Source organism: Oryx dammah, unplaced genomic scaffold (genome assembly GCF_014754425.2).
Source record: "Oryx dammah isolate SB20612 unplaced genomic scaffold, SCBI_Odam_1.1 HiC_scaffold_25, whole genome shotgun sequence".
Lineage (NCBI taxonomy): Eukaryota > Metazoa > Chordata > Mammalia > Artiodactyla > Bovidae > Oryx > Oryx dammah.
Window position 1 is genome coordinate 87,687,790 of NW_024070209.1, and position 14,712 is coordinate 87,702,501.

The 14,712-nt window shown below is 47.8% G+C and overlaps 1 protein-coding gene across 1 annotated transcript; it reads right to left on the reverse strand.

Moving 5' to 3' along the window:
• Nucleotides 1–9,199: 9,199 nt before the first annotated feature.
• On the reverse strand, nt 9,200–14,171 carry ID2 (inhibitor of DNA binding 2). Its single transcript, XM_040224981.1, has 3 exons — nt 11,149–14,171; nt 10,769–10,832; nt 9,200–9,963 (listed from the first exon to the last, which is right to left on the reverse strand). Exons 1-2 carry the CDS (start codon nt 11,494–11,496, stop codon nt 10,776–10,778), a joined length of 405 nt encoding a protein of 134 aa, XP_040080915.1. The 5' UTR covers nt 11,497–14,171; the 3' UTR covers nt 9,200–9,963; nt 10,769–10,775.
• Nucleotides 14,172–14,712: the final 541 nt, after the last annotated feature.

A 14,712-nucleotide genomic window follows, 5' to 3' on the forward strand; every position in this document is an offset into this window, starting at 1 on the left:
TCTCATCCTCTGTCGTCCTCTTCTCCTCCTGCCCCCAATCCCTCCCAGCATCAGGATCTTTTCCAATGAGTTGGCTCTTTGCATCAGCTGGCCAAAGTATTGGAGCTTCAGCTTCAGCCTCAGTCCTTCCAATGAATATTCAGGGTTGATTTCCTTTAGGATCTACAGGGATAAGGAAGACAAATAAACAGTCTGCTAGGAGAGTCCCTTGGACTGCAAGGAGATCCAACCAGTCCATTCTGAAGGAGATCAGCCCTGGGATTTCTTTGGAAGGAATGATGCTAAAGCTGAAACTCCAGTACCTTTGGCCACCTCATGCGAAGAGCTGACTCATTGGAAAAGACTCTGATGCTGGGAGGGATTGGGGGCAGGAGGAGAAGGGGACGACAGAGGATGAGATGGCTAGATGGCATCACTGACTCGATGGACGTGAGTCTGAGTGAACTCCGGGAGTTGGTGATGGACAGGGAGGCCTGGCGTGCTGCGATTCATGGGGTCTCAAAGAGTCGGACACAACTGAGCGACTGAACTGAACTGAAGGATGCTGTCATGGCAGAAAAATGGATGAAAACATAGCTCTGCTACATGCTAGATGCAGCCAGACTGATTTTAGAGAGCTGTTCATCTCCAGGGCAGAATTACAGACAGCACGATGGAGCTCAGAGGCTCTCTCGCTGAGCTTCTAGTGAGATTGAGAGCTGGCTGGGGCACGGGCTTGTCCACACCTCCCGAGGGTCAAATGCTTGTGACCTCCCTCCTTCCAGGGGCTGCACAGAAACTCTGTCTTGGCTGAAAATATTTGAAATCAAGCAGATCTTTTCCCTCAATGCTGAAGCCTTCCACATACTTCTGGTATGTGATTGCCTCCATTTTTTTCCCCTGCAGGATGATTTTCTTCGTTGGGAAATGTCAGTTAAAATTTACACCCTTACTGTAGTGAAAAAGATGTAAAAAATAGAAATGGCTTTCTTTTCAGACACTGTCACTATCTCTCTCTTGCATATGGCTTCCAGTAAGAGTTTTTTTTTTTTTTTTCTTCCTCTTCTTCTCCTACTTCACTGATGGTTTGGCTATGGAATCTCAGAAAACTTGGGCTCTTGCCTATAACTAAGAATGCAAAGTCCTGATACAGAAAATGTTGAAGTGTATAAAAATCGATACTTACTATTTTTAGATTGCATATCAACATAAGACTTAGAATTCAAGTCCCTTGTCTTTATCTATTAGTAGATGCTATGCAAAAGCGATCCCTTTCTTGTGAGTAAAGGTGTAGAAATAGCCCAAATACTGAAGTATTTCCAGTACTTCAGTGGGTCACTTGAACTTGAAGGGTGTCATTTTCAATGGTGAGATTAAAGAACACTATTAATGCTGTATAGTATGTTTCCAGTAATTAAAATATTTTCCCACAGACAAGCTGCATACATATGAAAGCCAGGTAAGGAAAAAGAAATGAATTTTATTCTTGGCTATTATACCTTGCCATTTTATTCTTTAATAGAATGATCATTTCAAGTCCAAAATATTTAATAGTATGATTTCATATCTATCTATCTATCTAGTCTTTGAGATATGTCAAAATTACCCCTCCCATTGTAGAAGTGAAAATATTATTTACTCCAGTTTGAGGTTCTGCATAGAGTCAGAATTAGGTATTGAATTAGGTGAAAGTAATATTTGGGAAAAGTAAAATGTAAACAGTAAAGGTAAAATGGTTGAATGAGTGATGATGTTCTATGATCTGAGGTTACTTGGTACTTTTTCTTGAGTTCAAAAACTAAGTTAATTGTGGTCTTATTAATAAGTTTAAAATGCACTGGCTACAACTAAAAAAAGACACATGTAAACTGGTGACATCTAGACATCGTATCAGCTGGAGGAAATGCCGGCAGAATTCCTAAACTGAGAGTTTAGTGATACAGCAAGACACGCCTGGAGGAGGCACACAGCCAAAATTATCGCTGCCATTTCCACCAAATGTTCCCAAGGAGCTTCTAAAATGGTGCCTGTGGTAGAAAGTTGGCCCTTTCCTCCTTGCGGGCCCTCTGGCTCCCTGCTCAGACCATGGGGTCCCTCCACTGTCACCAGCAGCAAAGGCATCAAGACCCCCAGGCAGGCCCTGATCCCACCGCACCCCCTCAGCCAAGGTTCTTCATAAAAAGACTGTGTGTAGCCATCCTCCAAGATGGCCCCAGAGACCTGTGCCTGCTGTGTGCACCTGCAGCCTGGTGGCCCCTGCCCTTGTGCCCAGGTTGGTCTGCATGGCCAATAGGGGAGGTCTGTCATCCCCGAGATCTGGTGAGTCAAGGCTGCAGCTTCTGTCCTGTACGTTCTGTTCCTGCCTCGCTCTGGGGGACACCAGCTGCCCTGCCCTGCTGTGATTGGCCCATAAGAGAGGCTCTGGGGTCTCTGGCTGACAGCTGGGGATGAACAGAGGTGACCACAAGATGGAATCTGGAAGCTGATTCTCCAGAGTCGTCAGCCTCGAGGTGAGAGAACAGACCATTGATCCAGAGTCACCCAACAAAGCCACTCTCGCTTCCCAACCCTCAGAAACCCAGCAAAGTGAGAAACATTCACTGCCTTAAGCTGCTAGTTCAGTTCAGTCACTCAGTGGTGTCCAACCCCATGGACTGCAGCACGCCAGGCCTCTGTGTCCTTCACCAACTCCTGGAGTTTGCTCAAACTCATGTCCGTGGAGTCGGTGATGCCATCCAACCATCTCATCCTCTGTCGTCTCCTTCTCCCGCCGTCAGTCTTTCCCAGCATCAGGGTCTTTTCCAGTGAGTCAGCTCTTCGCATCGGGTGGCCAAAGGATTGGAGCTTCAGCTTCAGCATCAGCCCTTGCAATGGGTATTCAGGACTGATTTCCTGTAGGATGGACTGGTTGGATCTCCTTGCAGTCCAAGGGGCTCTCAAGAGTCTTCTCCAACACTGCAGCTCAAAAGCATCAATTTTTCAGCACTCAGCTTTCTATATAGTCCAACTCTCACATCCATATAAATCACTGCAGATGGTGACTGCTGCCATGAAATTAAAAGATGGTTGCTCCTTGGAAGAAAAGCTCTGACCAACCTAGACAGCATATTAAAAAGAACAGGCATTACTTTGCCAACAAAGGTCTGTCTAGTCAAAGCTATGGTTTTCAAGCTGCTAAGTTTTATTTATTCATTCTTAGCTGCACTGGGTCTTTATTTCGGCTTTCTCTGGTTGTGGTGGGTGGGTTCTCACTTCGGTGGCTTCTCTTGCTGCAGAGCACTGGCTGTAGAGCCCGGTTTCAGGAGTTGAGGGGCACAGGCTTAGTTGCCCCTTGACATGAGGAATCTTCCCTGACCAGGGACTGAATCCATGTCCCCTGCATTGGCAGGTGGATTCTTAACCACTGCACCACCAGGGAAGTCCAAGCTGCTAGGTTTTAGAAAGCTTACTCACCCAGCAATATCGGATCAGTATAGCAGTAAAATTCTATTTTGTTGTTTTGCTATTTATTTAGTTTTATTTTATATTGGAATATAGCTGATTAATAATGTTGAGTTAATTTCAGGTGTACAGCAAAATGATTCAGTTCTACATATACACGCAGGTATCCTATTTCAAACTCTTTTTCCACTTAGGTTATTACAGAATATTAAGCACTATTCCCAGTACTATACAGGAGGTCCTTGTTGGTCATCTAATTTTAAACATAGCAGTGTGTACATATCAATCCTAAATTCCCAATCTATCCCACTCTCCCCACGTTCTTTCCCTGGTGGCCCTAAGTTCATTATCTAAGTCTGAAGAAAATCTGCCTTTGCCCATTTTTGAACTGGGCTGGTTTTTTACTTTTTTGGTGACTGTTGTTGGGTTTTAAAAGTCCTTTACATATTTTGCATATTAATACTGTATCAGTTATATGACTTGCAAATATTTTCTCCCATTCCATAGGTTGCTTTTTCACTCTGTTGATAATGCATCAATGGATGTACAAAGTTTTACATTTTCATGAAGTCCAATTTGTCTATTTTTATTTATCTATTTTGCCTGGGCCTTTGGTGTCATGCCTGAGAAGTCATTGCTACATCCAGTGTTGTGAAGCTCATGCCATATAAGAGTCTTTTAGTTTTGGGTCTTATATGTTATTGCCTGTAGTGCATTTTGAATTAATTTTTGTATATGGTATTAGGTAAGGGTCCAACTTCATTCTTTTGCACGTGACTATCCAATTTTTCTAGTACCTTTTGTTGTAAAGCCTGTCCTTTCCTATCGAAGGGTCTTGGTATTCTTGTTGATCATTTGACCACATATGTGAAGGTTTATTTCTGGATTCTCTAGTCTGCTCCATTGATCACTCTGCCTGTGGTCATAACAACACCACACTGCTTTGATGACTAGAGCTTTATAGCAAGTTTTGAAATCAGGAACCATTAGCTCTCCAATTTTGTTCTTTTTCAAGATTGTTTTAGTTTAAGGATCCCTTGAGATTCCATATGAACTTTAGGATGGATTTTTCTATTTCTGCAAAAAATATCATTTTGATTTGACATGGACTGGCCTCGAATCTAATAGACTGCTTTAGATGGGATTGTCATTTTAACAATATTAAGTTCTCTAATTCATGAGCATGGGAAATCTTTCCATTTCTAAATGTCTTCTTTAATATTTTCAGCAATGTTTTATACTTTTAATTGTACATGCCTTTTGCCTCTTTGGTTAATTCCTAAGTATTTTATTCTTTTTTGATGTTATTGTAAATGGAATTGTTTTCTTAATTTCCTTTTCAGATTGTTTGTTGTTAGTGTGTAGAAACGCTCCAGTGGTTTTTCATCTGGGTTTTAACTTTTGTATCAAGTTTTCAATTTCAATATCTTGGGATTGTCTTATGTTTTCAATTAGTTCTTTGATTTCTTTAATCATTTTAGTCATTCTCATTCTTTATAGTTCTTTGGTTCCTAATCTTTCTCTTTATTGTATCTATTGACTCTTTCTCCCATAGTAAATTGTTTTCCAGTGGTTTTTAAAAAATTTACTTTAAACTTACTTTCAGCGAGCCATTAAATATGAGAATTTTATGTGGTCTGTATGGAGGGCTTTTCTATCCAGAGAAGTTTTGCACTTGCTACTGCCAAACACCCCAGAAGCATCACTAGATAGGACCCCACTTTATATTAATTTATGGGCATTAGCACAGTGGCTGGAGAAGGAAATGGCAACCCACTCCAGTGTTCTTGCCTGGAGAATCCCAGGGACGGGGGAGCTTGGTGGGCTGCCGTCTATGGGTTGCACAGAGTTGGACACGAATGAAGTGACTTAGCAGCGCAGTGGTAAAGAAACTGCCTGCCGACACAGGAGGTGCAAGAGACACAGGTTTGATCCCTGGGTCGTGAAGATCCCCTGGAGGCGGGCAACTCGCTCCAGTAGTCTTACCTGGAGAATCCCATGGACAGAGGAGGCTGGAGGGCTACAGTCCACGGGGTTGCCAAGAGTAAGATACGACTGAGTGTCTGAGCACACACACACTGGCATTAGAATTTCTGAAACTAACTGGGTAGTATATATTTGAACCTGAGGGCAGATCTACCAATATGAATTTTCAAGGGAGCTATTTCTTTCCCAGACTGAACTCAGGCTGACAGACTTTCTTAGGATCTAGTGAGTAATGTATTTTTTTAAGTCTATACTTCAGCTGAGGGGGCCTTCAAGGGTTCTGTGTGGTGGTCACAGCTGTAACGTCCTGCTTCCACATGCTTTCCAAACCTTGATCCCCATCCCGTCAGGCCAGTGCCCTTAGGTTGCCGAGCCAGGAGCCCCCAGCCAGGACAGCCACAGTGGTGGGCACTCCCCTCCTCCCTCTACTCTGCTGGAGCTGTCTGCACGTGTCCTCTGCAGCGTTCCCTGGCATTCTTGTGACCTCAGGCTGGTGCCACTCAGAGTGCCTGTGTCCGTGGTTGGCACTGAACACAGTACCTGCGCTGAGCTTCTCAACCCATCTCACAGCCCCTGTCTCAGATGATCTTTATGATGAACCAGAAAGACATCCAAAGTCTTTGCAGCGTCATCAACCAGAACAAGGACACTCGGAGCCTGGAGGCACCTTCCCACCAGCACAGAAAGGGAGGGTGGGTGGCAAGTCAGGCTACTGACTCTCTGAATGGTCCTGGAGCCACGTGCCCACACTGTGGAGAGCGAGCCCCATAAATAATTAACATTGAAATTTTTTTTTTTTGAGAAAAGCTCCACAGTACAGCTTTTTATGGACAAGAATGCTATTTCCTTTTCAATTCAGAAGCCTCTTCTCCATTCCAGTAGAACACTGGGCCTAGTTGCTCTGTCCACGAACAGCTGTGCATCTTTCCTCTCTCAAGTCACATCTCTGAACCTAATTTCCACAGGATAGAAGATTTATGTCTGCCCACCTCAGAAGATTATCCATGACTCTGAGGACTAAGAGTAAATGTAAACTGACATTTATTGTTTGAGGTTAGTGGGACCTTGATTCCAAAATTAGATAAGGTCTGCACAAGATACCACAGCTCTATTTCATTCTCAAAAATTCCAAGCAAAATATTGGCTGACAGAACGCAACAGTATCTATAAAAAGTAACAATACGTTGTGTTCAGGTAGGATTTTTTTTAATCTCAGTTTCTAAAAATTTATTTATTTTACTTTACAATATTGTATTGGTTTTGCCATCAGGTAGGATTAATTGCAGAAATGAAAGAGTAGTTCACATCAGAAAAATCGGTATCATATACTAGAGAAATAATTTCAATAAATATGGTAAAAGTATCTTACCAAATTCACCCCCCAAATTATGATTTAAAATTCTCAAGAAATCCCTAACAATGGAAGGGTTCTTCCTAGAATGATAAAGACTATATATTACAACAAAATCCTAGAGTCAGGTCATCCATAAGGGATGGAGGGTGACCTGTGCTCCAAGGGCCAGGATAGGATAAAAATACCCACTCTCACTCACCCCTATTCCTTTAACACAGCATTGAAGATTCTGGCTAAAGTGCTTAAATAATTCAGAAAAATAAATAAATAACATTCAGTTAAACAGAAGCTTAAGGTAAGAGAAGGGAGAACGTTCAGGTTTTCGTTGGACTTCACAATTCATTTTTCTCCACAATCCCCTTATCATCTATTTGAGGCCAAGGATCACATCTGATACTTTTTAAAAAAAATCCAGGACCCCACCTGGTGTCAAGTTGGTGGTAGATACTAGTTTGCAAAAGGGATCTTATCCAAGTTATGAAGTAGTAAAGATGAAATGAGTCGCATGTGGAAACCACTGTACATGTGCTAGAGAAGTAAGCTTGCAGGACACCATCCTTCATTTTCAAAAGGCTGCATCTCCCTGATGCCAATTTCACTTCTAAGCCTCAAAGCCCCCCGCCCGCGAACGACCCTCCTCGAGGCGGCCAGCAGGTGGCGCCCGGCCTCCACCGGACAGACCCGGAAAGAGCCACTGGGCTCCGACGCCCCAAGTCCCCTCGGAAGGGCTCCCGTTTCCCGGACGCGGCTGCTCCCTTAGGTCGTCGATCGAAAGGCGCGAACTGCCCGCGGCTCCCAGCGACGGTGCAGGCCGGGATCGCCCCACGCTTCCCTCGCAAGGCCAGGGAGCCCTCGCGCGAGGTCCCCTCCGTCCGGGTCAGACACCGTCTCGGTCCGAGCCGACTGCGGGCGGGGCACCGAGCCTGGGGTCTGCGCCCCCCGCCACCCGGAGGGAAAGGACGCGGGTGGGCAGCGACCTGGCCTGGCGCTTCCCGCCCTCACCGCTCCCGGGTGCAGCCCCACGCGGAGTGGCCGGTCGTGCCGGGCGCTGGAGGGGCGGAGGACCGGTGGACCGACGGCCGGGGCCAGTCCTGAAGGGCGGCCACGGTCGGAATAACCGGCTCCGCAGGGGGGCCGCCGCCGGAGCCTGCCTCCCCGGGGGTATGATGATCCACGACAACAGCGACGGCCCCTGGATCCAAGGACCGGCCCACCTGCGGGCGAAGATGCGTTCCGGGGGCGGGGACGATGCGCATCGCGCGGGTGATGCGCAGAGCTGGCCCGGCCGGCTGCACGGGCCCCACCCCCGCCCTGGAAGGGTGCAGGAGCCCGGCGAGGCTGGGACCGCCGGTGCCCCCGCCCCCGCCCCGCGCTCGGGCCACGAAGGATTCCGCGTCGGGCCCGGAAACGCCGCAGCCGCCCGGGGCGGACTCGCCGGCGCCACCCTTACACCTGCTCGGCTAGGCCTGAGACGGTGGCCCCAGGTGAGACCCCCCCACCCCACGCCCCATCCTCACCGGCCCGTCCTCCTCGCTGCTTCTCCAGGTCCCGTGCACCCCGGACCGGCCTTCCTAGCATCCTACCCCCACCCTCAAGCCACACGACCCAGCGAAAGTGTCTTCCAACGTGAGAAGGTAGTATCAATATACGGGGATACAGATGAATCGTAAACACGTACCTACACTAGCTCTGCATTTTAAAGCCAGGTCCCAGCGTTGCCACGTGAGGGATGCGGTGGACACAGCACTCGGATCCTTCACTGTGGTTCCCTCTCTCTCCTTCGCTGCGCAGTCCAGGCGCAGCCAAGGGTGAAGGGCGATTTAAAGATTTAAACAGAAACCTGTCTCGGAGCCCGGGCAGGGCCCAAGCCTCCTCCCCAGGCTGGGTGAGCTACAGGTGCAGGAGGGAGCTCGCGGCCATGTTACAGCTTCATCCCCAGGGCAAAGGGGCCTTAGGAGCAACCAGTAGCATGGAGGGTTGTTTTTTTTTTCTTTTTGCCCCACCTCTAAATCTTAAAATCAGGTTCAGAAATTCTGTGGATTCTTTTCTTTCCTGATTAATAGCAGTTTCATTTGCTGCAGAAGTGTCTTATCCACTCAGACAGGTCATCCTCCAGATTCCACATCTAAAGTGCTAGGAGTCCCCACCACAGTAACTCTTGGGTTGGAAACCCCACCCCAAGGCACAGAAGTACTTTTTCCTTGACAGACTAAAAGAAACTTCTGAGTTTACAGACTCCCCAGGACGGTCAGCTTCCCTAAAAACCAGCAGCAGCCCTTTACCCCAGAGTGCTAGCCCTGACCACACATCTATCTGATAAGAGCCTTCTCCGCACTGCAGATTCCAAGACTTAGGGGTGGTAGAAGCGATGAAGGAGGAGGGATTAAATAAAATGGCGAGATAGAGACAGAATCTTAAAAATCATTCAGAATTCAGGCATTGACTTCAGACGTGTTTTATTATAATCTTATACAGTCTACATAAATTTGAACTTGTATTTATTTGGGTTCAGTTATAACATAGCATAATAAAAATCAAAGCACTGGTCCTCTGAAATAAAGCAGGCAATCACCATTCAATAAACACACTTGATTTATTTTGTATAAAAGGGTTAAGTTTACAACTAAACTTTTATAAAAAGTTTAGCATGAATAAGTACATCATTACACTTTGTATGCAGAAATGTACATTTCTGCCACTATACAAGAAAACTCTAATTAAAGAGTTCACAAGGTTTCACTCAATATATATATATATTTATATATAAATATATACACAGCATTCAGTAGGCTTGTGTCAAAAAGGTAATTTCTGACCAAAAGACTTCATTTAAGTAACTGAATACTGATCCTTCTGGTATTCACGCTCCACCTTTGAAAAAAGGCAAAGTCTGCTTAATTGGGCAATTCCTTGTGATTTTAACGTTTTCGCTCCCCATGGTGGGAATAGTATATAAAGAAAACCTTCCAACTGCAGAAAGGGCATTTAAAAGTCTTTTTCATAAATAACTAATATCACAGTCCAGGTCAGAAAACACCCTGGGGAAGTTGATCATTCTTAAGTTTTCCTTCCATTTTTTTTTAAAGGTCCATTTGACTTGTTGTCCTCCTTGTGAAATGGTTGAAAAATAAGTTCAGCGCCTTAAAAGAGCCTGTGGATTTGTTGTTGTTGTTGTGCAAAAGGAAAAAAAAAGTCATGAACACCTGCAAGAGATCGGGAGAGAAAGGACTGTTTAGGAGGTTTTAACCTAAGGGCAGAGACAGGCAGACTGGCGCCAGGAGGAAGCCGCAGTTTGAACATTTAACCAAACACTCAAACATTGGGCAAACCCTGGCGTCCAGATGCAGCGCACACACTCGGCCTGGACAGCGCAAATTAAACATTAAAATAGCAAAGGCTCAGGGGAAAACTTCCCAACGCAATCTCCTATTTGGATCTCCAACGGCAGTGCTCACAGGCGCCAGTCTGCTTCTTGTAACAATTATTTGATTGAAAACAGCCCTTTAGTTAACAGATAGGGAAGTCGGAATCCCACATCATAGGGTCTGAGACACAGGGTAGCAATGCTCAGCTAGCCGATCCCAGGGGGCTGGAGTTTTGGGGAAGGAGGATCCCTATGGAATTTGTGGTGATAAGATTAATTATATGGAGGTTAGTACCTCATAGTACCAGAGCAATAGCAGAAAACAGCCGGGGCATGTTACAGGCTCAGGAGAAGCCAGTAGGTATTCTCCTTCACCACCTTGGGAGTAAGTTACAGGCATTGATTTTTTCTTTTTCTTTCTTTCTTTTTTTTTTTTTTTTAAAGAAAACGTTCTGGGATTTTGAGTAACAGGAGCTAGATGGCTCTTCATGTCTAGTACGCGTAAACAATGTACTACGTGCAACACAACGAAGTACACATTCATTTACCAAACCCCCAAATTTTACAGATACGCAAGTACCCACGCGCGCACACACACACTCCAAGCGCCAGTTCACCAACGGGGGACACAAGCAGACACTCACCATTTATTCAGCCACAGAGCGCTTTGCTGTCATTTGACATTAATTCAGAAGGGAATTCAGAAGCCTGCGAGAGAAAGGGGGGGGGGAGGCACAAGACGTTAGACAACCTTAAGGAGAAAGAACCTTTAAAAAAAAATAGTTTAATTTTGAAAAGCAAGTTCCAATAACCCACGTTTATGATGAATTCAGACTCAGAGGCATTAACATGTCATAACTTAACAATTTCACGCACACGACTCCTTCCACAGCAGATTTTTTTTTTTTTTAATGACTGTAACAGGGACAGTGATAAAGTTATTAGCCCATCTGTAAGTCAGCGACTAGGGCCCGCCGCCTGACAACGGCTCTACCCGAGCATCGCTGGGGGGAGCGGGTCTTACCTGCAAGGACAGGATGCTGATGTCGGTGTTGAGGGTGGTGAGCGGCGTCCTGGACGCCTGGCTCTGTCCGGGTCGCTGGTGGTGCAGGCTAACGATGGCGGGGTGCGAGTCCAGCGCGATCTGCAAGTCCAAGATGTAGTCGATGACGTGCTGCAGGATTTCCATCTTGCTCACCTTCTTGTTCTGCGGGATGCTGGGCACCAGCTCCTTGAGCTTGGAGTAGCAGTCGTTCATGTTGTACAGAAGGCTCATCGGGTCGTCCACCGGGGTTTTGCTCCGGGAGATGCCCAGGCCGTGGTCCGAAAGGCTGTTTTTCCTAACGGACCTCACTGGACTGAAGGCTTTCATGCTGACCGCGGGGAAGGGAAGCGAAGCTATTGGGAGGAGGGAAGCGGGCTGCCCCGAAGCTCAGGCCGCCGCTGCCGCCGTCGCTGCCTCCTGCGAAGCTAGCTGCGCTCGGCACCGCACTCGGCTCAGAATGAAGCGGGGAGCCCGGCCCGGCGGCTTTTATACGCGCTCGCCGGGGCCACACGACCCGGCTTCCCCGCGACCCCATTGGTGGAAGGCGGCGCGTCCATCAGGCCGGGCGGGCGCGCCCATTGGCAGGTGCGGGCGCGAGGGGAGAGCTCCGTCCTTCCGCGTTCGCAGCCAATCGCCGTGGGGGTGGGCGGAACGGGCGCCAGCCCAGCTGAGGTGGTAAATAGAGTACAGTGAGCGCCGGGCCCAGGGGGACCTGGGGGTGGGCAGGGGCCGGGGGAGGGCCGAGAGACGGGAGCAGCGGGGCGCGGACACGGTGGCGGGGGGGGGAACCCCGGGACCGTAAGTGTGCACCCCAATTCCAATCCCGATCACGAGGCGGGACCCTCCCCCTAAAGGTGCCCCCCGACGGAGGCTGCTACACCTCCAAGCTTTCAGCATCACTAAGATCACAGCACCCCCGCGGAGTCTGCACGGCAGAGGGGGAAAACCACCACGGTTCCCCGCTCCTCCCGGAAAGTCATCAAGACGTTATGGAAAGCATTTCCGAAAAAAGGGAAAACGCAAATAACTTTGCCATCGACAACTGATGTTTGTAGATTGAGATCAGCCTCTTAAGATCAGGAAAAGCTTTATAAAAACAAACCCCAAAACACCCACGCGCGCGCATTTCAACGACAGGTTTAAGTGTGGGATCGTGCAACCCGGAGCAACGCAGAAGGCAGTATAGTAAACTCTGTGAAGTGAGTACTTACTGGATTAACCGTGCTGATCGCTAAGGAGCTCGAGACGCGCGGGACCCTTCCTGGGTTCCTTCTCTAACACTGGGAAGGGCTATTATAATAAAGGTATTAATCGGAAATCATTAGGAGTATTTGCATATTGAAGCTGTATTTACATACACTACCCTTGAGAGGCTGCTGGTCCGCTCTGCAGTGTCGGTGGCAAAGCAAGGTGACTAGCTATGCACATAGCATGATTTCTGGTGTCACATTTCAGCGCCTGCTGTATTTTTAAAGTTTTGTACAGGTAGGTGGCCCTAGCCACGGTCAATATCTTCACGCTGTTTTTTTAAAAAATCTATCAGGTACCAGGTTGGGAATCTTCTTAGCACCGGTACTGGAGGCAGCTTCAGGTTGTGTCACCCGCCCTCAACTTGTAAAAAATTTTTCTTTCTAGAAATCTTTTAAGAACTACAGTTTGCAGTTCTTTATTCAAATCCTTTTCAGTGAATTCACACATAATTCTAACTTAACGGAAGACTACAGTAAATTAGTTGTGTGTTTTAAAAATCATTTTTCTAGAATACAATAAACTAGAAAGTCTGAAAAAGCATTCTATTTTTAAGTGTCTTGTTTATCTCAATCTGCATCTCCTCGGCCTTTAAGAAGGAAAAGGAGGGCAGAACTGGAGGAAAAGTAAAGCCTAATAATGGGGAAACAGTATATTTTGCTTCAGTTAATGATTAATTCCTCAGCTGGTGGACCAGCCGGTCTGGTCCTGGACACCAACTACAGCCATGTGCCTGCACCACAGCTGCTCTCGAGGGAGGAAAAGTTGGTGGCGCTAGGGTGGATATCACCTTCCGAAAATCCAGCCACCTCAGGTGGGAGGATAGAGGTGATGGTTTCCTGACCAGCAGAGAAATCTGCTCAGGGCCTGCCCAGCGAATGCTGCCTGCGACTTCTTTGCGCACAGCAGTGGAGTCCCCACCTCTCCTCCAATATTAAGTCTGGAAATGACTTCATCCTGAGTCCCCACAGTTCGAACCTTTTGATGTTCTTTGTGTGCATGTGTTTCTGTCACATACGTGCCACAGTAGAACAGATTTTGTTTTGACACTATTTTGGTTCATGATGTTATACTTTGACTATTTTACAATAATAGCCAATGTAAACAAACATCTTTGGGATTCTCAAATTATTACTTGTGATTCTTGGACATTGCAGCTCTGAGATACTGACGCATTCCTAGCTTTTTCCAAGGACACCGTATGTTAACATCCGTGCCAGCCTCATTATCCCTCTAGCCGGGCTCCGGGCTGCTTCCTAATGAGCCTTGTGCGGGATTACTTTGCACACTCGCAAAGTTGATTAAGGCACTGCCTTCTCCCAGGCTCATGTGTGTACCCTGATGCAGTAAAACTGCTAAATATGGTGAAAATTTTCTGGTGTTTCTTCCTCTATCGGCCATGTCAGAGTCCAGTCAGCCTGGATGAGTGGAATTCGATTCGACTGGCAGGCCAACCAGTTCTACATTCATTTAAAGATCAACTTAAGGGGACTATGAGGCTAAGTTCATGATTTTTTTTTTTTAAAGGCCCGAGTTCCTAGTACGTTCTGTCTCAGCAAGCCCAATTCGCCATTACCTTTAAAATTATGTTTTCATCGGGAAAACGGTGAGGTGGGTTACCAAAAAAAAAAAAATCTGTCCATTGGTGTCTCCGTGGGCTTGAATTTGAGGCCTCTAAAGCTGCAGATGGGCCCTGGTTCTGCTAGATCCGTGGGTGGTGGGAAGGTGTGAATGGTTTCCGGTGGGGGGGGTGGGGTGGAGATGCATGCCCCCACCCCCCCCACTTAAAGTCACACGCCGGCCCAGGAAGGTCGCCTAACCTGGTTCCAGGGCTTCACTCCCTCGGTCTCCACCCCGGCCCGGCCGCAGGCTCCCAGCGCGACTGGCCCCTCGCCGTAATGAGAAGCAGCTCCGGGCCGGGCGCGCCAGGCTGGCCGGACGGCCTTTGCAATTCCTACCCCCACCCCCCGCCCCGCGTGATGCAACTGGGGGCGGGAGGAGCCTGCGGGAAGGCAGGGGGGGTTGCGGAGGAGGGGGTGTCTCAAGGTCCTCCCGGCACATCTGGCGCGCTGGGGAGCGCTCGCCTCTTTTCCCCCCGGTTTTGTTCTCCCAGCTGCGTCCATCCCGCCCGTGACCCCCCGAGCGAGCCCTGACAGGTGATGAATGCGCGGCGGCGGCGGCGGCGGCGCGCGGGCCGGGCCGCGGCGGGGCCGGGGCCGGAGCCCGGGAGCAGACTCTCTGGCGCCAGGCGCGTGACGCCGCCCATTCACGCCGCCCGGCCGCCTTGTCCTCGCG

Excerpts from the sequence above, each read along its gene's own strand:
- ID2 (XM_040224981.1), bottom strand. The coding sequence starts at position 11,496 with ATGAAAGCCTTCAGTCCAGTGAGGTCCGTTAGGAAAAACAGCCTTTCG. Across the intron at positions 10,833-11,148 it reads TCAGCATCCTGTCCTTGCAG|GCTTCTGAATTCCCTTCTGA; the intron begins GTAAGACCCGCT and ends TTTCTCTCGCAG.